This window comes from Myxocyprinus asiaticus, chromosome 33, assembly GCF_019703515.2.
Source record: "Myxocyprinus asiaticus isolate MX2 ecotype Aquarium Trade chromosome 33, UBuf_Myxa_2, whole genome shotgun sequence".
Taxonomy (NCBI): domain Eukaryota; kingdom Metazoa; phylum Chordata; class Actinopteri; order Cypriniformes; family Catostomidae; genus Myxocyprinus; species Myxocyprinus asiaticus.
In genome coordinates this window covers 19,803,668-19,826,792 of record NC_059376.1, presented here as the reverse complement: position 1 = coordinate 19,826,792, position 23,125 = coordinate 19,803,668, and the positions used below count along the sequence as shown (strand labels likewise).

General features: G+C 40.9%; 1 protein-coding gene across 1 annotated transcript; it reads right to left on the bottom strand.

The window, feature by feature from the left end:
- Nucleotides 1-2,437: 2,437 nt before the first annotated feature.
- LOC127424598 (multivesicular body subunit 12B-like) lies at nt 2,438-14,302 on the bottom strand. The gene is made up of 5 exons (XM_051669943.1): nt 14,192-14,302; nt 8,933-9,040; nt 5,611-5,707; nt 4,276-4,405; nt 2,438-2,783 (listed from the first exon to the last, which is right to left on the bottom strand). Exons 1-5 carry the CDS (start codon nt 14,300-14,302, stop codon nt 2,438-2,440), a joined length of 792 nt encoding a protein of 263 aa, XP_051525903.1.
- Nucleotides 14,303-23,125: the final 8,823 nt, after the last annotated feature.

Sequence of the window (23,125 nt, the reverse complement as noted above, 5' to 3'; positions counted from 1 at the left end):
TAACTGGAGGTTTCCAGCCGAGCGTTTGCAGTCTTTTCCTAATAGACTCTACAGATCTTCCTATTATTCTTTCACTCAGGCTGTGTGCCAGGTCTTTTTTAAGCATACCTTCTGCCACGTATTATCGTCATACTCCAGAAGGTCTTTGTCTTCCTTTTCATCCCAGATCTTTCCCCTCACACCTCTTTTCTCACTCATCTCTTCTCAGAGTTGGAGGTATCGAAACTTCCGGCGGTGGGATTGTTGGGGTTGCTTCTGAGGAGAATGACTGGCGTTGTTCTTTTTCCAGCAGGGGGGGGGGTGTCCATTTTAAGGTCAGTAGTCGCTTCTTGATGGCATCTGTGGAGCGGTGATGGAGGATTAGATGTAATATCCTCAGGTGATCCTTTTTCAGCATTGACTCTCTCCATTCCTCACTAGCCACTTTAATCAGATGTTCATCCTCAAGCGTTGACCACATTTTCCTTTTCATAGTAAGTTGTTGTATCCTCTCCTTATTCAGTTCCTCAGGATGCCGATGGTGTCTATGCATTCCAAGACTCCTCAGAGAAGGGAAGAATTTGTCACAGTCCTTGCAGGTGATTGATGTCTTAGGAGTCGTCCTTTTTGTCAGAGTACTAGTACCAGCCCTTGCCAGAGCTACACGGCTGCTGCTTACCTGGCTTCCAGAGGGGCCAGGTTTTCCGTTATCTTTTATCGTATCTGTAACCAGCAGATCCCCCATGTGGGTGGTTGGCCCACATGGGGGCGGCCTGGATCTTAGTTCAGGTGGGACGGTGAATATATCACCGGATTTCCCCACCCTATCCAGCGGTCACCACGAGGAGGCGCCTGGGCCATGTAACAGTCATAGTTACTCCCGCCGTTTACCCGTGCTTCATTTAATTTCTTCACTTTGACATTCAGAGCACTGGGCAGAAATCACATCACGTCAACACCCGCCGTGGGCCTTCGCGATGCTTTGTTTCAATTAAACAGTCGGATTCCCCTGGTCTGCACCAGTTCTAAGTCAGCTGCTAGGTGCCGGCCGAGGACGTGCGGACGCAGACGGGGGACCTGGCGCGGGCCATGGCCGGGGAGATCCGCGAGAAGGGCCCGGAAGAAAAGAGCGAGGAGAAAGAGCTATCAATCTGTCAATCCTTTCAGTGTCCGGGCCGGGTGAGATTTCCCGTGTTGAGTCAAATTAAGCCGCAGGCTCCACTCCTGGTGGTGCCCTTCCGTCAATTCCTTTAAGTTTCAGCTTAGCAACCATACTCCCCCCGGAACCCAAAGACTCGTGGTTTCCCCCATGCTCCCAGGCGGGTCATGGGAATAACGCCGCCGGATCGCGGGTCGGCATTGTTTATGGTCGGAACTATGACGGTATCTGATCGTCTTCGAACCTCCGACTTTCGTTCTTGATTAAAGAAAACATTCTTGGCAAATGCTTTTGCTCTCGTCCGTCTTGCGCCGGTCCAAGAATTTCATCTCTAGCGGTGCAATACGAATGCCCCCGGCCATCCCTCTTAATCATGGCCCCGGTTCCGAAAACCCACAAAATAGAACCGGAGTCCTATTCCATTATTCCTAGCTGTGGTATTCAGGCGTCACTCGGCCTGCTTTGAACACTCTGATTTTTTTCAAAGTAAACGCTCTGGGCCCCATTCCGGACACCCAGTTAAGGGCATACAGGGGACGCTGGGAGGCAGGGCCTGGGACGGGTGGTGGCTCGCCTTTTGGTGGACCGCCAGCCCATGCCCGAGATCCAACTACGAGCTTTTTAACTGCAGAAACTTTAATATATGCTATTGGAGCTGGAATTACCGTGGCTGCTGGCACCAGACTTGCCCTCCAATGGGTCCTCACCCATGGGTTTAGGATACGCTCATTCCAATTACAGGGCCTCGAAAGAGACCTGTACTGTTATTTTTCGTCAGGAGTGGGTAATTTGCACGCCTGCTGCCTTACTTGGATGTGGTAGCCGTTTCTCAGGCTCTCTCTCCGGAATCGAACCCTGATTCCCCGTTACCCATGGTCACCATGGTAGGCGCCTAAAGTACCATCGAAAGTTGATAGGGCAGACATTCGCGTGAGTCGTCGCCACCGCGGAGGGCACATGATCGGCCCGAGGTTATCTAGAGTCACCAAAGGGGCTGGGGCAGACGCGAGGCCCTTCCCGGATGGGTTTTGGATCTGATAAATGCATGCATCCCCCGTGACACCCGGAGGGGCCGTGGGGTCAGCGCTCATTTGCATGTATTAGCTCTGGAATTGCCACAGTTATCCAAGTACGTGGGGAGCGATCAAAGGAGCCATAACTGATTTAATGAGCCATTCGCAGTTTCACTGTACAGTCCGTGTGCACTTAGACCTGCATGGCTTAATCTTTGAGACAAGCATATGTTACTGGCAGGATCAACCAGGTAGCCTTCGTGACCGGCGATCGTGCACTGGTGTCCTACACACGGGTCTCACGCCCTCTGCCCTGTGGGGCGGTGGAAACACGGCCGCTCATAGGGGCGTGAAGCAGACCATACTCCGGCTTAAGTGTTTGGGGGTATGGCCCTAGAGCCATGTGACCAGGAAAGGTGTGTTTCTCGGGGACGAAGGGGAGGCGGCGGAGGGGCGAATGCCCTCGCCGTTCCTGCAGCGGCCACCGTGCTCGTGCCTTTGAGGTAGACTGGCCGTCTGAGTCTCCCAAGGAGGGGTTCAGGGCGATCCAATGAGGGAACGCCCCTGGAAGCCAACGCGCTGAGCGGGGAGGAACCAGGTGCCCACAGTGGCCAAAAAGACCGGGCAGCAGCCTGCCCCAGGCACGTCACGTACTCCAATCGACCAGAGGTAAGAGGCGGGTGGGGGAAAAAAGTGTGTGTCCGGCCTGTAATGCTCCATTCACCTGCTGACTAGAGATTCGAACATCCAGGCCTTTTAGAACCTGCTTCAAGCCGAGGGGCGCCGCCCTCCACGGCTTGCATCACTGTCAGCGAGGCACCTGCTCACAACGCTTAGAGTTCCACTTCATTTCATCCAGGCCGCATGAAATCACTTCAAGCCAAGGTGCACCACCCTCCTCTGTCTCTCACAGACGTTCGCACCGCTTACACTGGCTCTAGGCACCTGTGAGTGCATCCACCATCCGCCTTGAGTGAAGAATGAGCGGCCACAACCTTTACCTTGACTTACATGGAGCATTTACAAAGTCCACAAAAAAGCATGTCAGAGAAATCTCCGACGGCACCCCACCGCTCAACCCCCCAATCACGGGAACTACGCTGAATGACCTGCCGTCCATAGTAGAGAGGTGAGATCTAGGGACAGAAAGGAGTCCGGACCCAGAAGACCTAAGCGAGCGTATCGGGTTGTAGGGGAGAAGCAATTCACTAAGACAGTGAGGTGCCAGACCATGAAGTGATTTAAATGTAAGCAGGATTAGTTTATATTTGACGCAAAACAAAACTGGTTACCAGTGAAGTTCAAACAGGAATGGAGTAATATGAGCTGAGTGCTTGGTATGTGTAAGAAGAGAGAGTTTGTTTTTTGAGAGTTAAAGATCGATCGATGTGAACAAAAAGGTGAGATTGTGGTCTTCGCCCATTATCTACATGATCTTTTTATTTTTATTTGTTGTTGTTTTGGCTTGTTGTGCAATATAAATATCAAAAACTCCTGTAAAATAAAGTACATTTACTTTAGGAGCTATACAGAATCCTGCAGAAGACTGCTGAATTAAACTTAATAAAAAGTCATTTTTTTTCCTTTAATTCAGTGAATGTCATTTAGAAGTATTTTAAAAGATGATTTTCTCCTCTTTATCATTAGTATGTACATTCATTACAACCTTTTAAGTCAAGGTACAAGCTGAATAGTCGGTTAAGATCTAATGATTCATTGTTGCAGTAATTGTCCAAATAGTTGAATAATCATTCTAATAATCGTTAGATTAGTCGATTTTCAAAATAATTGTTAGTTGCAGCCCTATTGCCAAATACTATCTAATGTTACTAAGGAAACTAAGGAAGTTGTTGGAAAGTAAGCCAGTGAAGTGAGCTTCCAGTATGCAGCAGGCCGTATGCACTGAGGAGCACTAGGGGGAACACGAGTTGGTCAAAAACACCTCAATTTTGGCTTAAAAATTACAATTCAGCCAGCGTAATAAACATGGCTTCGGGATATTTACTTTTGTACTTTTTTTTCCCTTCTAGGAAATAGTAACCAAACTTCTGCATCAAACGTACACATATAATCTTAAAAAACATATTTGCGATGCTCAGTTTCACCAATGATATAACATCTTACCCTATAAAAGTGTAATTAGCAAGGCTTTGCTTGGATTTCCCCTGTAAAACCACATCATATATAGCTGTTTCAGCACTGTGTCTGGGGATCAACTTCATACACAGTCTCTCCTTCCTCAAAGCCTGCTCCTCTGAGAAGGAAAGAAAGATAGCAGTCATTACATAAATAGCCCATATTATGTCTTTCATTTATCAGTAGTCTAACTTCATTTACACCAGTGAAAAAATGTGCCTATTTACAGTCTAATAACAAAGATATAATGGCATGTGCATTATCTAAAACCTACATCATGCATTTGTTCTCCTGAAAAAAAAAAAAATTGACTGATTTGTCCTCAGGAAGCCTTATAAAAAATGATGCAAAATATATTGTTCTTTTTAAAAGAAAATACCTTTTTCCTAAACATTTATTTAGACAGACAGGCTAAATATACAGTATACATAAATATTTGAACACCTTATAAAAGCAATGTATATGCGCCAAGACTTGAAGCATCATATCAGTATATGAAAGCCCATAATAATTACATAAAAATGGGTTTCACTGCGAGCTAGTAAGGAATCTTCAGTTTTGAGTTTGTGAGAAGAATGTAACAGACTTGATTGAGGGTGAAATGGCTATATAGTGGCTGAGGCATCTATTAAACATGGCTTTACTACAATAAAGTGTTGCATCAAAACACAGGCCAATAAGACTCCATCTTCTTTTTAGTCATTCCTCTAGATCCCGCGACCAGTCTCGCCATATTACTTGGGAGCCCATCCCATTCATTTTGCACCAGGCGAGGGCTGTGTAAATGCAATAATAATGAAAATAATAAACATGCTGCCCTCACTCCCAATGCCAAAATAATATTACATTCTCAAAGGCATGGTAAGAGGAGAAAAGAGGAGATGAGAAGGAGAGAAATACATAGCACTCAAAAAGCACTAAACCATCAAGGGAATGCATTTCATTAATATTAGATAACCACCATCCAGTCCTGCTCTGCACAAATAAATACATAAATAAATAAGCACGTCATAAAGAAAAGCTGGGTTCTGGCAGAGATAAACAATGACTCATCGTTCTCCTACCTCCGGGGCAAAATGTTTATTTTACTCTCTCGCACTATCATAAATTAAGCTAAACCTGAGCCTATGAAACATTCACATTCACAACCTCTGGAGGAGCAGTCCCTCAGGACGACTACAGAGAAAAGGAGAGAGAGAGAGAGAGAGAGAGAGAGAGAGAGAGAGAGAGAGGGGGGGGGGGGGGGCGGGAGCGCGAGAGAGATCCAAGGATCAGGATGAAAGAAAAGAGGAAAAAAATACTATTTTTAAGGAAACTGCTGACGAGTATCTATGGTGTCTTGGATTGGAGTGAAGCCCTCTGGGAAACAGTCCTTCAAGTCAATCAACTTCATTTCCACTGCTACGTTGCATAATTGCTTCTGCCACTGAATTTAGTGATATAATAATGATTAGAAGTGTTTAAACAATGATAACAATGAGCTTTGCTGGGTTAAAATTATATCTAGGACCGGGCATTAAATTTAAATTGGATTTATTTTTAAATAGCCATTTTCAATTATGTATGATTTGCACTTATCCTGCTGAAAAAAAGAGCATCTTAAACCAGCCTAAGCTGATTTGCTGATTTTCAGCTGGTCTAGCTGCTCACCCAGTGTGGCAAGGCTGGTCTATATCTGGTCTAGCTGGTCTCCCAGTCTGGCCAAGCTGGTCTTCAGCTGTTCAAGCTGGTCTCCTAGTCTGGCCAAGCTGATCTTCAGTTTAACTAGCTGGTCTCCAAGTCTGGCCAAGCTGGCCTTCAGATGCTCTAGCTGGTCTCCTAGTCTGGCCAAGCTGGTCTTCAGCTGTTCTAGCTGGTCTCCAAGACTGGCCATGCTGGTCTTCAGATGCTCTAACTGGTCTCCAAGTTTGGTCAAGCTCGTCTTCAGCTGCTCTAGCTGTTCTCTCAGTCTGGCCAAGCTGGTTTTCAGCTGCTTTAGATGGTCTTTCAGTCTTACCAAGCTGATCTTCAGCTGCTTTAGCTGGTCTCCTGAGTCTGGCCATGCTGGTCTTCAGCTGCTCGAGCTTGTCTCCTGGTCTGGACAAGCTGGTCTTCTGCTGCTCTAGCTGGTCTCTCAGTCTGGCCAAGCTGGTCTTCAACTGCTCTAGCTGGTCTTTCAGTCTGGCCAATCAGGTCTTCAATTGCACTAGCTGGTCTCACAGTCAGGCAAAGCTGGGGTTCAGCTGGTCTAACTGATCTCCCAGTCTGGTCAAACTCATTTTCAGCTGGTATAGCTGGTCTCCCAGTCTGGCCAAGCTGGTGTTATGCTGGTCTAGCTGGTCTCCAGCAGGTCTAGCTGGTCTCCCAGCCTGGTCTTCAACAGGTCTAGCATGTCTCCCAGTCTGGTCGACCTGATTTTAAGCTGGTCTTTCTTGTGCTCAGCTGGTTTAGCCGGTGAGCCAGCTAGTCTTCCAAGGGCAAAAGTTTCCAATACCCCTCTAAAACCAGCAAACAGACCAGGCTGACCAGGCTGAGAGACCAGCAAACCAGTTTAGGCTGGTTTAAGATGGTTTTGTCTGTAGGAATGAAGCCTAAGGAAAGCCTACTGAAGTATTTTGGAGACACACACACACATAGATTTGTTCAATCACTGCCCTCTTTTAGGCATGCAAGCACCTGTGCACTAGCCATCACCTTCATACATGGCAGCCTTGTGCTCAGGCCAGTCGGTGGCAGGCCAAAATGCCTGTGCTTCAGAACAGGGAGTACTTGAAAACAATCTGGAGCTATTTAGTTGACATTTTCAACATTACTTTTTCCTTCAGCCTTCCATGCCTGCGCTCATTATGGTTCAATTTTTTGCAGTAATAAATAGCAATAATTCAGCGAAAGCCCTGAAAAAATAACGCTAGTGTGGCGTGACGTGATGGGTACGACATTTTGAATGCAGTCGCTACTGTTGCCCGGCAGTTATTACCATTACACACCATTTTTATGCATAGTTTTTTATTCTGACTTGAGGGTACAAATATGGATGAAGGGTATTACTATGCATGAAGCCTGATTTTTTATTTATTTTTTTACACTTTTTTTATTTTTTTATTAAAAGACGCGGGAGAGATTTTTCCTATCAGGACCTGACAAAGGGCCATCTACCTCCAACCCTGAGTATGATAAATCACAAACTGTTTACTTTCCACCACATAATTCACTGGCTAATTCTGCAGAATCTGTTTTTGTCATAGACAATTACTGTGGGGGCCACTTTGACTGACAGACAAAATAGCCTTTGTTGATGGCACTGTCATGTTTTATTAGCGTCAGGGACTTCAAAACAGTGCAGACACACATTTTAAGACTCCACGTGTACACATATGTGAGTTATGATAGTGAGGCTGTCACTTGAATGTTCCACAAAACCTTTATCAACACTTATTGCATCAACTACTATTCTGAATACTGGGGGGGGACATGCCCCAATCAATGTCTATGGTGGTTACTGCCTTGTATACAACACAACATACTGTGATGTATATTAGTCTATAGAGTACCTCAAGCAATTTCTAAAACAGAATGTTAGTATGATACATACTGTAAAATGCTGCACACAATGTATCCACGTATTTATTAAAATAGCACTACTGTTTCAAGTGATGGAGGCTGGGAAGGCATTTTGTTTCATCTCTGAGTATAAAAGGAAAAGCAGATGCACTGTTGAGATAATAACAATGATCCACCACAAAAGGCTTATTAGCCAATCTATTTTTGCCACCCTCACAAACACCATGGACAACTTATCAGCAGGCTAGACCCAGCTATTAACACAAGGTAAGGTTCAATAAATACATATTTTGAGGGATTTTAATTATAAACGAGAACAGAAATATTTATATAAAGACATTTGCCGCATAAACTAAGGAAACAAATAAGCATATGGAGGAAGAGCGTGAAAGATAGGGCAGTTCAGGCTTTGCATCGTTCACCTTAAATGAATACCGATAACCTGAACAACATGACAGGGCTGCCTGTTGTTTCTCTTTCGAGATATCTGCACATTTAAAGGCACTCATTCTCAGTTTAACTAAGCCGAACGGGAGGTAAATGTTCAAACAGCTCCAATTCACTGAGGAATCCTCGGTTGCTTTTAAAATAGGTGCTCCTTTATAAGCCATATTGGGGTAGGTGTTTGATGTGTCAAATTTCATAAGCAAGAATCCCCATAATCAAAAGTTAGAAATTTTTTGGATGTTTTCACCATCTTTTGATGAATGGCTGGGAGGTATCCAGATCGTCTACAGGGACCAGGTTTAGTGAGTAAAATTAATTCGTAAACTGCGAGAGAGCTGCATTTATGAATAATCATAAGCCAAACTCCTTGGGGAGATCTGGAGATCAACAAATTTTCAAATGCAAGCATTTTGGGACTTCATACATCAAGTAAAAACAATCTCAAACCATCGTAAATTGAGAGTAGAATTTGCATTTGGTTTAGATACTTCAGTTTAAAGGGTAGAACATATTTTGAAGAAGGTTGTGATCAAAGATCTGAGCAGAACGCTAATGAGGGACGGACTGAAGCATCCGGGGCAAACACAGTCTGTGATAGTGTGTGAAGAAATTTGATAAAAACTCACACTGAGTGTTAAACTTCCACGTTTGCACTTACATTTTTGGTGGAGGAGGCTCGGGAGAAGCAGAGATAGCGTGTGACCTTGGATTTGAATATGCCGTCCTTCCACAAGTTGGTGTCAAAGCCATCTGTTGTTTGTGCAACCTACATGAAGAAAAAAAAAAAAGAAATACACAGAGAGGAGAATGTGCATTGAGGTGAGATCAAGTTAATGTATGGATGGAATGTGTGTTTCCTGTTTTTGCCCAGCTCTATTCATGCTTGGCTTAATTAAGGCTTGCTTGAGCTCTCACCCCATCTCATTAGAGCTCTACAGAAGTGGAGAAGGATCCAAAAATAGGGTAAAAATATCACCACTCCAGGGGACAACAAGGATCAGACAAGACGACCTCATGGAGAAGGCCTTGAACAAGCTAAATGAGACTTTATTGTACTCTGCAGAAATTGTGATGGGGAATCAAGAAGCTTCTATTCTGAAATACAGTATAAAAAAAAAAAAAAAAAAAAAAGTCTACTCAAGAACTTAAAGGATATATAATGAAGTTATAAGTACTCTAAATTGAGTAAAACGGACATTGCATTTGTATTTCTATTTTTTTTCTTCTTCTTCTTTTATGTTTCCTCTCACAGCATAAGCTTTAAAAAAAAATTACAACTTAAAAAAGGGCATTCTGTACTATTCAGCGGCATTCCATTAAAGGGACAGTTCACCCAAAAAATAAATAAATAAATAAATAAAAATAATTAGAAAAAAATATTATGTCATTATTTACTCACCCCCAGGTTGTTCCAAACCAGTATGACTAATTCTTTCCTTCATGGAACAACAAAGCAGATGAAAGGCAGAATGTTCGTCTCAGTCACCATTCACTTCCACAGATAATCTTTTTTTCCAAATAATGGAAGTAAGTGGTGCCTAAGGATAACATTTTGCTTTACATCCCCTTTTATGCTTTACAAATTAAAGGCATTCAGGTTTAGAATGACATGAGGGTCAGTAAATGATGATAGCATTTTCATTTATGGGTTAACTATCATTTAAAGATGTTTTTAGATGGAAGAACATGTCCTGTGTGAATGCCCCTGATTCTCTGCAGTGTTGAGTGCTGAATTTCTGTCTGACAAATCGGACCACCGAAAATGACGACACAACCTATCACAAAATGAAAAAGTCCCATATTTGACATGTTTGTGTTTATTTCAGTGTCAGATGTTTTGAAATTGCAAAAAGTCATGCAGCGATTGTGTTTTCATGATTGATCATTGCTGTCACTTCCATGTACTTGTGGCCATCCATTCCATAGTACAAACAATGGCAGATATCTCTTGTGAAGTTCTGACAGGCAGAAAAGACAGAAAATCTCACAGGGAAACAGACACAGAGGAGGACAGAGACAGCAAATGCATGGTGGAGCTACACCCTCAGCAGTCGTTTGCTAAAGCAGTCTATACATCAACCCCAATATCCTCCCCTCCTCCCCATCTCCCTCCACCCTCTACAAGACAACCCGTCCAGACCACTTTTTCCAGGTCAGTGCCCCACTCCTCCTGTCAGCGTAAACAAAGAGCCGGAGCTGTGAAGCCCAAAGTCAAACAGGGAGGAACCAGGCACCAAAGGAGTCAGAATGCCACCGCACAGCCGGGGCGGGGAACGCACCCTGAATGTGGAAACAGTTGCACAGCACTGGGACTGGCAGACAGAGAGGGAGGGGAACAATTTCTTCTCTGAAAAGCTTTATACTTAATCAAGGGATAATTAAAAATAAGTCTGCCGTTTCTGGTTTTCTTTCTGCAACCAAACTGATGAGTACTATGTTTAGAAGCTGTTGATAATCAGCCTAAAATAGTTTTCATTCGAAACTCTTGTTGTTCTAACTAGCTACTAAAAACATAAACAAACCGAGGTTGTGTAAAGGTGGCTAATACATAAACATGTTTGTTTGTGCAAACAATGTGAAGCAGTTTCATCCTGTTGGATGGATGAGTACTGTTAGAAGCTGTTGATAATCAGAGTTTAAATTAATAAAAGTTACAAACTACCCTGCTGAAAACACCAGCATACTGTAGTTGATCACCAGCACATGTATTCTGCATGCTGGTCCCCAGTGTAGGATGCTAGTGTGCTTCTGTCCCAACAAGGCTTCTTGACAAATCAGCAAGAGACGTCCCATCACTGTGGGAATTCATGCTGGTCTATGCTGGTCTTTTTGGTAGCAACAAAAACAAAACAAAACAAAACATTGTTAATAAATAAAATGTGTTTCTTTGCACAAACCAAGTGAAACCAAGTACTGTTAAAAGCTGTTGATAATAAAGAGTTAAAATCATCAATGTTCTGAATTCTTACTAAAATTAGCAAGTAAAATATGAAAACAAATCTTTACATTTTATATTATTTTTATAATATTTTAAAGTTGTTAATAAAACACTTTTTTTTTTTTTTGGCAAAGAATGTAAAATAGCTGTATAGATGAATACTGGTAAAAGCTGTTGATAATCAGTTGAAAATAGTCACAAAAAGGTTACGACCTCTTGCTAAAACTAGCTACTAAACCACATTAAAATATCTTTCAATTGTTGTTTATATTTCGTTTTGTACAGTACATATGGTTAATAAATAAATATGTTTGTTTGCACAAACAAAGTGAAACAGTTGCATCCTGCTGCGTGAAAGACCAAGCGGAACAGGGTCTCAGAGCACGCTGATGCCATGTGGTGCACACCGGATCCTCAGCGCCACTGGGCAGAACTCAAGCACCGTGCCAACCCACAAACAACCCGCCGGAGACGGCAGCAGTTGGGGACTTGTGGGGTGGGACAGGAAGTGAGGGAGAGAGAAGAAAGAATTCGAGGAGGAAGAAAAGGAAAGCAGAGAGGAAGAACTTGAGATGCCCGTAAGCCTATTGCAGGATTATTTTTTATTTTTTTTATAGAGTGTTAGCTTTGTGCTTTGTTTTATTCACAAAACTTCCCTTCTCTCTTTCCGCCCTGGTTCTTTTTGGCACACCCACATACACAAACACATACACACCCCCATACACACACAAAACATTTTCCTAGAGGCCATTGCTCCTGTTGTCCTAGTTTCCCCTCTGCGCGCTCTGGGACTGCTGAGAGTGAAGGAGAACCAGCCACCCTTGTATCAGTGCCATCTGAGTCCTAAACAAACATGGCACTCTGGTGCCAAGTTCTGTTGGAGGCCTCTTCTGAAAGAGTTGTTAAACTGTATCCTCAGGGTAGGCCAAAGGATTCACGGCACTGAGACAGCCAGAGGAAGAACCATTATCATCAAAGTAAACCTTATAAATAAGTTATATTTCTGCATTCAGCAAGAGGGCATTGAAGCGAATAAAACTTTGAGGTTTTGAGTAAAACTGTCATTAATCTGTTAAAGAAATAGTTCACCCGAAAATGAAACTTCTGTGATCATTTACTCTTCCTCATGTTGTTACAAACCAGTATTACTTTATTTCTTCCATGGAACACAAAAGGAGAATTGCATTCGTTGCATGTTTCTAATAAGTTCCCATGGGGGGCTAAGGTTTCTTCAAGCTTCAAAAAGGATACAAAAGCACCATAAAACGAACAAAAATTTGGTAATTATGACTTGAGCACAATATATCAAGTCTTATCAAGTAATACAGTAGATTTGTGTGAGGAGCAGACTGAAATTTTAGTTGTTATTCACTGATAATCCTCCCCTCCAGTGGGCCGCTAACCCCTGCCACTGAATCACAGACCTCGTTTACACCTGGCATTAAGATGCGTCTCGGATGATTTGATCAAATGTGGTCAGGCAAGACTCATTGCTGTTTACACCTGGTTGCTTAAATGTGTCTCCTGTGACAACCTGTGTTTGAATTTTGAGGGGAGGGTCTCTGATTTCATGACAACATGCACCTATCACAATGTCAGTGTTACTACATGATAATAAACCACAAAAAAGTCATAAAAGACAAAGAAAGATACAGTTGAAATGTAATCCAAGCACAAACGCAACATTTCGAGCAGAATTCAGTTATTTTAGTGGAGTTACCTGTATTAAAAGCACTTCAAATGTTCATGCTTCTCATTTGTATCACTGCATGTTGATATCAGACACACTGAAGAAGATCTGTGAAATTATCGTGCTTGTGTATGTTGTCGCTTTTTAAACATTTTCTGATCGGACGGTTATTTTCTTTTAAATCCGCTCGTAACCGGTAAAGTTTAAACTCTTGTTTTAGTGCAGCGATTAATTGACAGGTGAGGGGTGGTGCATCACTGCTCTCCAGGACGCATTCAGGACAGATTAGCGTTTACAGCTCAAATGCAGTGTGGTCACATGCATTTTTGACTAAATCCGTATGTGTTTTTTGTGATCCGATCACAAAAATGTTTTGCACCCCATTTACACCTGTATTTAACGCTGAACACTCATGATTGTATCAAACGAAACGCATTTTAAAGGAATATTTCGGGTTCAATTCAAGTTAAGCTTAATTGACAGCATTTGTGGCATAAGATTGATTACCACAAAAATGTATTTTCACTTGCCCTTCCTTTTCTTAAAAAAAGCAAAAATCGAGGTGACAGTGAGGCACTTACAATGGATGTGAATGGGGGCCAATTTTTTTTTACGTTAAACCACTTAAAATATATATAGCCACAAGACATAAACAATATGCGTGTTAACATGATTTTAGTGTTATAAAATCACTTACTAACCTTTTCTGTGTAAAGTTATAGACAATTTTACAACATCATTGCCATGATGATGTAATGCCAACAAACACTAAAACCCCAAAATGACTGTAAAAATTACAATTTAAACAACTTTACAGCATTTACAGAGTTTTAACAGGATAATTTATGTAGGTGCTTTTATTAAATTATAAGCTTCACATTTTTGCCTTTAAACCCTCCAAAAATTGGCCCCAATCACTTCCATTGTAAGTGTCTCACTGTAATCTCAATTTTTACTTTTTTAAAGAAAAGGCCACAAATGCTGTTTATTGAGTTTAACTTGTATTAAACCTGTGTAAATGGGGTCACTGTGTCAGTAAGTTGAACTCGAGAACTGGATCAGTCTGATTCTTGAATTAATCATTCAGACTGATTTTGTAAATGGGATCAACTGAATCATTGAAAATCATTTAAATTTCAGTCTGATCCTAACGTAAAGCTAAGCAGACATAATTTTCATTTCTGGGTGAACTAATTGTTTAATAGTTTAAAAATAATACAGCTTATTAGATTCTCATTAGTAGACTGTGAAGTCCAAATCACACATGTATTTGGCAACTGCACACTCACAACATTGTAGTCTGCTGGAGGTTCTTTCTTGGATGCCAGCACACTTTTATCAGTGATGGCTTCAGGCTTCAGCTCTGAAATAGCATCGGAGATGTCCTGAAGATCTGGCATCCTTACTGCAAGAGAGAAAAGTTTAAATTGTACACACACTCTAAGTTATAATGGTTTATTTTTACATCTCACACATCCCACTAACAGAAAGTGTTGGGAATAAATAAAGACTAAAATAAAGAAAGAAAATGCAATGCACTTCAGAGATGTTAACAAGGTGTAAATGTATTACCACAGCAGCATCTAGAAAGACTTTAGTCTCTAATTTCATTTTTGTATTTTAAAAAACACTATACAAATATTAAGACTCAAAGTATTTCCATGCCTTTGCATCTCTGCTTGACATAACTAGATGGCAATCAGTGTAAAGCTGCTTTAAAAAGTACGTGCAATGCAGTTTAAAAATGGGCTTGGCAGACAAAGACACAAAAGTACAAGCCCAGACACATATTCACAGGTGCAATGAAATCGAGAACAAGAATAACCATTAGTCTATGATTACATTTATTTTATTTATTTTTTCAATGCTGGACTTCACTTCCAGTGACAGGAAACTGAACGATAGCATCGTCACTGTACTAACATTCAGGCATATGAGCCTCCTAAACCATGAGAAACAATCATGCAGCAGGTCTCGTTTGTACACTAAATAAGCAGCACAGACACAGACAATAATACTGCTGAGGGCCCAATTAGCAGGATAATTAATTACCGCAAGCCTTTTTTCCTCTGTAATGAGCTCCAGATATATGGAGTGGGCTGGCGTTATGTTCTGAACTGTTACAGATGAAATTGTTTTAGCGATGCTTGTATATAAAGATGAGGGCTCTTCATTCTCACGTTAAAGAGTGGAAGTTTTTCTACATAAATGCCACCAGCAAATCTCTGGAAATGAGACAGCACCAGCAATAGCTACAGTCTCTTCCCTATTTTTTTTTTTTTTTGTTGTCTCATAGAAATGTTAAAATGTTCAGAGTTTTGTTTAATTATTTGTGCATTGCTGCATCATTTCTATTAGCTACGCAAAACCCATTAGGATATTTATCTAAAAGGCTTAAGGAAGACATTAAGACAAAGTAATTAGATATAATTGTTGTGGTATACCTTTAAGGCTTTGAATGATAATAGGCCTACGTTAAGAGCCAGTGGACCCTAACATAAATGACCTGAGATGGAGTAGCAATACAAATATAATTAGGCTCCACCAAGTGAAGTCTTTCTAAACAATGAGACATGGTGATCAAATATTTCCAAGGACATCTAGATCTATCGTTGTCTATTTGCATCCCGAGATGCTTCAGCCTAATGTGTATTCATGGCTCACCATGGATTAGTGACTAGCCTTTGTGGAGGGTCCTTTGCCCTTTTATTAAATTACGTTTAAAGCAACCTACTGGAGTAAATGGTGCAGTTATTGCATACAATCTAAATGTTTACTGAATGTATTGCAATTATGGTTATTAAATCTACAGGATTTACTGTGGCAGCTGAGGGTCTGTGGATAAAAAAGTCAGTTGGAGGGACTTATTAAGGGGAACCAAGGATGGCAAATTAGCTTATGGAGGGAGAATGATTTCTTTCTTGTGTTAATTTGTACACTAATCAATGTAGCCTTTTACTAAGTGTGCTGGGCCATTTGATTGTTAAGCAACTTTAATTGAAAAATGGAGGCCAGGCTGTCCTGTCCAGACTGGGGGCGACTTTCTGTGGCAGTAATGAGCTTATAGTGTCTTTGCATTAAACATCAAACAGAATGAAGGAAATCCAGGTTCACTTCTATGTAAAAACATTATGTTACTAATGAATAAATTAATGTGACGACTGATGATAACATCAACCCGATCTCATGAAAATTCGTACATAATTTACGAGTTGGCTATTTCCTATGGTGTCACACAATGTTGTTCCCATAAACTCATAAGACTTCATCACGTGCAAATTGTGCGAGTTCCATGCACAAAGCATTAAGGATATGCTTATTAATATTATGCCCTTACCCAAACCCCTTATCTAAACTTAACCAATCAGTAGAATACGTAAACATGCTAGGAAGCTGTTGTGTGTGACAGAAGCAAGTAATTGTCACGTATTAGATGGAAACGATGTCCAGCGACGTCATTGGCTGTACTGAAAGTCGTAGGAATTCAAACGAGTGCAGTGGCATGATATCATAGGAATTAGCCAAATTTAGAAAAATCGTACAAATCCTGACAATTTCGCCTTAAGAGTGTGTTGCAATACACAGGTTATTTAGATATCAATAACTGCACTATTTTTTCCAAACCCTGTACTTCATGTGTTAACACCTAATTTATCTGAAATTCAAGTAAAATAAATTATCTAATGTGACTGAATTAGCCTGAATAGGCTACATTAGGTAAAACCAATGAAAGTAAGTAATGTTTAAGAGTCATATCAGGTAGAAAAAGCTCCTTATGGTACTGACAACTGCATGTGTTCACATTCCACAAGGTATTTTATACTGCTGTATTTAACAAACCTTTTAACAGTACTGATTAACTAAATCGAGTGAGTCTATAAACATATAAGATTTGTATGGTTTCACACACAGCATCAGAGTCATGTACTGTACTTTTAAAACAAGAGTCCTCTGAGTTGTGTCTATTTGTGATTTATAAGAGCGCCATCGCAGTAGATTAAGCAGAATGGCCAGTCGTTTTATCATTCTTTGAAGTATAAAATTTTACTTACCTGAGGAAACTAAAGTACTGCAGGTGTGTAGTGAAAACACTGAGGTAATATTCTCAGCTTTGCATTGTACTTTCCACATCCGCAATTAGTAATTTATTGTCAATGTGACAATAAACCTAACTGTACTTTTAATAGGCTTGTTAAAAATAATAAATACTATTTATGATGTTATACTGCTGTGGGCCTAAAGTCAAATTGTAAACTGAAATCATTTTAATTTATTGCACTTGTGTCATTGATTTCATATCACCAGAGCTGTACATTAAACATCTGAAAAACCAAATGCTTAATGATCAGATTTTGTTCTCTCTCTCTTTCTCTCTTGCATTACATTCTCCCACTAACATGTATTAATTTGTGGAAGGCTATATTCATTTGTGTGTCCTAGATAACTAATTGTCTGTCCCATTATGTCATTATACTGTGACCTTTAATTGAAAATCTATGTGATTAAATGATGTCACGCACTGGAGATGACATAAGCCATTCAGCAAAAATTTTGTTATTTGAAGTGCTTGACTTTTCCTTTATTTTGTGATGTTAGTCATACATGGTCAAGCATAACATGTCCACTCGGTTATGGGAAGATATAGGGCAAATTAATGTAATTTAAAAATGTCAATATATTTATGTAATCAGACAAAAATCATCACAGTAAATTTTCACGCTAGTGCCATCTTTGATTTTTAATGAGAATGACAATGATGCTGTGAGGGATAGACTTACTCTCTTCAAAGGCACGTAATGGCAGTTCTGGTTTACTTGGTGCCCTAGGTGCCCCTATGCTGCCTTTATGTCTGTCCAGCAATCACATGGTTGATACTTATTTTCTCAAGACCAGAGTCCATCCTGTGTCACGGTGTACCTATACTGTTGATTATGGTAATCTTATGTTTGTTCAGAAAGTAAGAATGCATTATGAACATCTATAATTCTAACCATTTAGAGACTTTTAGGCTGAATAGCCTGTCAGGAACAACGGGTGTCCTTTCCCCCATCGTGATCTTGTGAGCTCAGGGCGGGGGCGTGGTGGCATGATTTGGGGCACCTTTCACCCATCGCGAGGGTGGCACAATTCGGGGCACCTTTCTCCCACCATCTTGCGAGCTCTGTGCAGGGGCGATCGATCAGGTACCCTGTCGTGCTGCCCCACAGAGCGTTGCCGCCCTAGGCGCCTGCCTATATCGCCTATGCCAGAATCCGCTACTGATGGCATGTATGGTATAAAGTTCTAAAAAGCTTCTTGACCAGGTAAAATTAGATGTGTAACGTAGTAGATAGGCATGGCTATGGTTACTACATGTCAGGAGCTGAAAAAAGGAGAAAACATGCCGGGAAAGTGAAACGATCAAGCAAGAAGAAGGAATGTATTCTTATCATATTTACAGTCAAATTCTTATTTAATCTTTACATTATCATTAGAAAGTACATACTCCAGTTCTCCAGCCTCACTATTAGACCACTGTTTAATGACAGAAATGCCACATCGTGATTTCTTATTTTGTGTCAGTACACATCAAAGCATGCAAAATCAAAATGCGACATATGACTAAAGTTAACAAATACTTTTGAAAACGTTTGATTTACAAAATGTAATAGTATATGTTTAAATTAACATTAAGCAAGATTAATAATGGCTGTAAAAGTATTGTTAATTGTTAGTTCATGTTAACTAATGTATAACTAATTTTAACAAATGGAACCTTTTTATAGTGTTACCAATTGTTATATAAAACATAACATGTTCCTTAGCAAAATCTATTCCATGAAGACATGCACATAAGTCAAATTCTATTTATTTTATCCATTACATTTTGGGAGGGAACTATTTAATTCCCCAAAAAAATGCCACTATTCCATCCTTGCACTAGAGTATGAATAATCTGTGTACATGCAGTGGGAGGCTCATATATACTCGTGAAGCACAGCGAGGTGGAACAGATTACACTACAGCCAATTGCGTGGTATAAGAATACATCAGTCTGCATCTTCTAATGGCAGCTGCACAGTGGCATAATCCTGATAGATTTTACTCTGTCATTCCCTTGAAATAATTTTCAGAGAAGAGAGAACATTCAGTGTTATCCGGAGCACAACAGAGAAAAATGTCTGTTACCAACCCAGTGTTCTGCTGGAGCTAATAATGCATAATACGATCAAACGCACAGGAACTAAACAAGATTTAATGAACATAATAAGGTAATGAGACCTCTTATACCCATCATCATTCATGGCAAACTGACAATGAATCAATGCTCGTGCCCCAGAGCAGGCGCCCGCCGCTAGTGTACACTACAGATGTGTCAATGAGAGACTAATGGATGCCATCTCAGCTGAGACTTGCTTTGTCAGTTTGGCTCGCAACCAAACCACCCAAAAGCCGGAGAAAGACGCGTGGCAGATAGTGTGTGTGCTACATGTGTTTCATGTCAGAGTGGGTATACAGCACTGAGGCACATCAGACTCAGGTCACACTGCAGCAGTCAGACTGCGTGCCACCTGCTAAACAATGTTGCTATGCACAGTGTGATATTATGAGCCTCTGGTAGGACAGGGTAAAGAAATCAAAATAAAAATGATGTCATCAATTACTCACTTTCATGTTGTTCCAAACCTACATGATTTTCTTTTTTTTAATGGAAAATAAAGGAGATGCATATATTTTCCATGCAATGAAAGTGAATGGTGACCGAGGCTAAACATCCTTTTGTGTTCTATGGAAGAAATAAAGGCATATGGGTTTTAAACAACATGAGGGCAAATGTTGACAGAATTTTCATTTTTGAGTGAATTATCCCTTTGATGGTGTCTAAACTATACCGTATGGTAATACATTTTATGTAGCGAAAACCTCTTGATTTTAAGGATTTCAGTGGTAGTTTTACAGTGCAGCAGCTAACACTGCTGTCAAGTGATATCTCATGTACGTTCTACAGTACAAACATCTCCACTAACTCCCTGAGCTATTCTCCTTCATCCTGCTGTGTTATAGTGTCAGCTGAACTTCTCAATGTGACACCTGACTCTCCTGACAAGGTGGAGAAAAAAAAAAAAAAAGACTACAAGCTTTCCTCTAACACCTCAGCTAGATTTCACAGACAGGCTGAAGTTGATGAAATAAAAAGTGTGTGAGTGTGGAGGGATGTTTTCAGAAGGAAGGAGGGAAGCAGAGAGGTGGCACACCTGCTAAAGTAATGGTCTAATTATGGAAAAGGTGGTGAAGCACTCAGCACAAAACAGCCAGCGATCAGCATTCTCACACTAACTGTTAAAGCCATCAGCCATTATGGGCTGGTTTTAATGTGCACCCTAACGCATACTGCAGATTTGTGGTAAGATGAATGATGCCTGCATGTGTGAATGCGTGTGTGCGGTGGGGGTGGAGATGGTCTGCTGAGCGATGCAGATGGTCCATGGGAGGGGGGATCATTAGATATGAGCATGCTTTGTTTGCCATGCTGCATTCCTTGCATTCCAATAAACCGAATCAGGTCCAGTAAATGCCAACCGTACGGTTCACATTCACTTCCCTAAACTTCCTGCAAAATACAGTGTCAAAGATATTGGATAATAAAGAGTTGCAAAATTCACACATGATGCTGTTTAAATGTCAAGCATATAATAAAATGGGCATATTTACATCTATAGAGTATGCTCTTTAGGATAGGGAAGTTGCTGGCAAAATTTCAGGACAAGGATAAGGAACTGCAGATCTGAATGTTCATGGATGTTAGTCAGGGTAGATGCCATTTTACATTTTATGTGAAAGAAAACGAGGCTATGAGGGATACCATACTGATTACACTGTGAATTTGGTGTAAGTTAAAAGTTTGGTCTGTGCATACTAAAATTAGAATCGCAGACCCCCACTGGCCCAAGCTGGAAGTGTTGTTAAACGTATGTGCACGTGTGAGCTCCAGCTCCGAGTGAAGTGTCTACAGAGTGCCGCCAAAAGCAAGTTCATATTTTTAGCTGAAAATGATGTAACGCAGTAAACAGAAATGCATATTTTATTAACCCTACCCCATAACTCTAACCCTCAACCTCACCGTCGGTGGAGTAAAAATGTAATTTAAGAGCAAAAATGCAACCTCTGAATCATGCTTACCATTGTTATGTGAATGGGACTACTTCCTGGTTCCCATGGGACCAGAACCTGTTTTGCTCCAGCTCAGTAGCATAGAGGGAAATGTGTCCATGGTTGAAATAATGCAAAAATGTCTGATGGGAGATGACACTTGTCAGTAATTCGGCTGAATGGGGTTGATTTCAGGGTATGTGATCTTTCAGAACAACATGTTGATTTCCCTTTTGAACATTCATGGATTGCACTGTTGTAGTGCCTATGCCTAGGCGTTGATCATTCCAAGTAGTCCTTGCTGTGGAATGTAGCACAATGATGTAGTGGATTTAATCTGTAGTGATTTCCGTGACGTATTAGATGTTTTTAATGTGCATGCGAGTTGCATATTATATCAGATTCTCTTTGCAGCTTGTTACACACACATATGATATTATTTAGTATTATCAGTATGGCATTTATCTTATTCGCAACTTTGTTTGAAAGGCTTTATTAATGGTTAAATAAAAGTTAGTAGTTTAACTACTAAGCTTTAATATTTAAATGCATCCATATAACAAATGTTATTTTCCCTCTGGCAGCTTCAAAGTTTGGTGCTTATGTTAAATAGTGTATACATGCTTTGTTTTGTATTTTATCTCCATGAGACAGCTCTACTTGTGCTGTGATGTAATCGACCATTGCAGGATACATAAAAACAAACGTGTTGTTCTTTTTATTCTTGTCATCTCAAGTAAGTCATAGCTTATAAGAATATGTAAGGAACAATTGATGATGAATTGTTGAATTATTGAAAAATAATGCACACCCAGAGGTGGTAATGCGGTCACGACACGCAGTGGGCCAGAGTAATTTATTCCATTTACTGTATACCATGGTTACCACACCTTAAGTCATCTTTCAGGGTTTTATCTCAAGACATTTTCTGGTTTTCGTCCCTAAAATGCTTTTGTGAGTAGAACAACTTTCTTCCACCATGGATTCAGCATCTTGCTTTAATACAGCCCAAGCCTCTTTTGCTAGTTCAAAACCGTCACTTTAGAACTAGTAATAGAGGCTTGCACTGCTTTTAAGCACTTACTGGAGTAACAAGGTAGTGCGTGTGTGCGTTTGTGTGTGTGTGTGAGCAAACAAGAGAAAGAGAAACTGGGAGAGATCATGTGTTGGATTACATTTGTTTACAGCGGCTTTTGTCAGCAGTAACATCGCTTCAAATTGCCAAGATGTAAGTTTAAGTATACTTCTCAGCAGCAGCGTGTTCGTGTCACCATTCTTGTATACAGCTTACCCATTGCTAAAAAACTGTTTATAACCCCACTGAGTCGCAGCGATGTGCTGACATGAAGGCACTGTTATTTTGTTTTTTATCCCCATTTCTCCCCAATTTGGAATGCCCAATTCCCACTACTTACTATGTCCTCATGGTGGCGTGGTTACTCACCTCAATCCGGGTGGCAGAGGACAAGTCTCAGTTGCCTCTGCTTCTGAGACAGTCAATCCATGCATCTTATCGTGTGGCTTGCTGTGCATGTTACCGCGGAGACTCATAGCATGTGGAGGCTCATGCTGCTCTCCGCGATCCACACACAACTTACCACGTGCCCCATTGAGAACGAGAACCACTAATCATGACCACAAGGAGGTTACCCCATGTGACTCTACCCTCCCTAGCAACCAGGCCAATTTGGTTGCTTAGGAGACCTGGCTGGAGTCACTCAGCACACCCTGGATTTGAACTCGCGACTCCAGGGGTGGTAGTCAGCGTCAATACTCGCTGAGCAACCCAGGCACCCAAGGCTCTGTATTTTTCATGCAAGTATGTGTTTGCATATGTCTGTGTGTGTGTGTGTGTGTGTGTGTGTGTGTGTGTGTGTGTGTGTGTGTGTGTGTGTGTGTCTGTATGTGTTTCTGTTAGTGATGGGAAGATCGGATCATTTTACTGACTTGAATCTTTGAGTCTCATTCAGCAAAATGAACAAATCTTTTTTTCAAGTCATTTAGTTCATTTCGTTTATTTGAGCAGAATTAAATTAAAATTATATATTTTCAATTGCCAAATCCCTCTAACATGTCTGCTTACGGAAACTTTT

Bases quoted from the DNA above. Each gene is read 5' to 3' on its own strand.
- LOC127424598 (XM_051669943.1), bottom strand. From the start codon at position 14,302: ATGCCAGATCTTCAGGACATCTCCGATGCTATTTCAGAGCTGAAGCCT. The intron at 4,406-5,610 runs GTCAGCAGTTTC...TTTCCTTCTCAG, and splicing joins CCAAGACACCATAGATACTC to AGGAGCAGGCTTTGAGGAAG. The intron at 2,784-4,275 runs GTAAGATGTTAT...TGCCTGGGGCAG, and splicing joins GCTAATTACACTTTTATAGG to GCTGCTGCCCGGTCTTTTTG.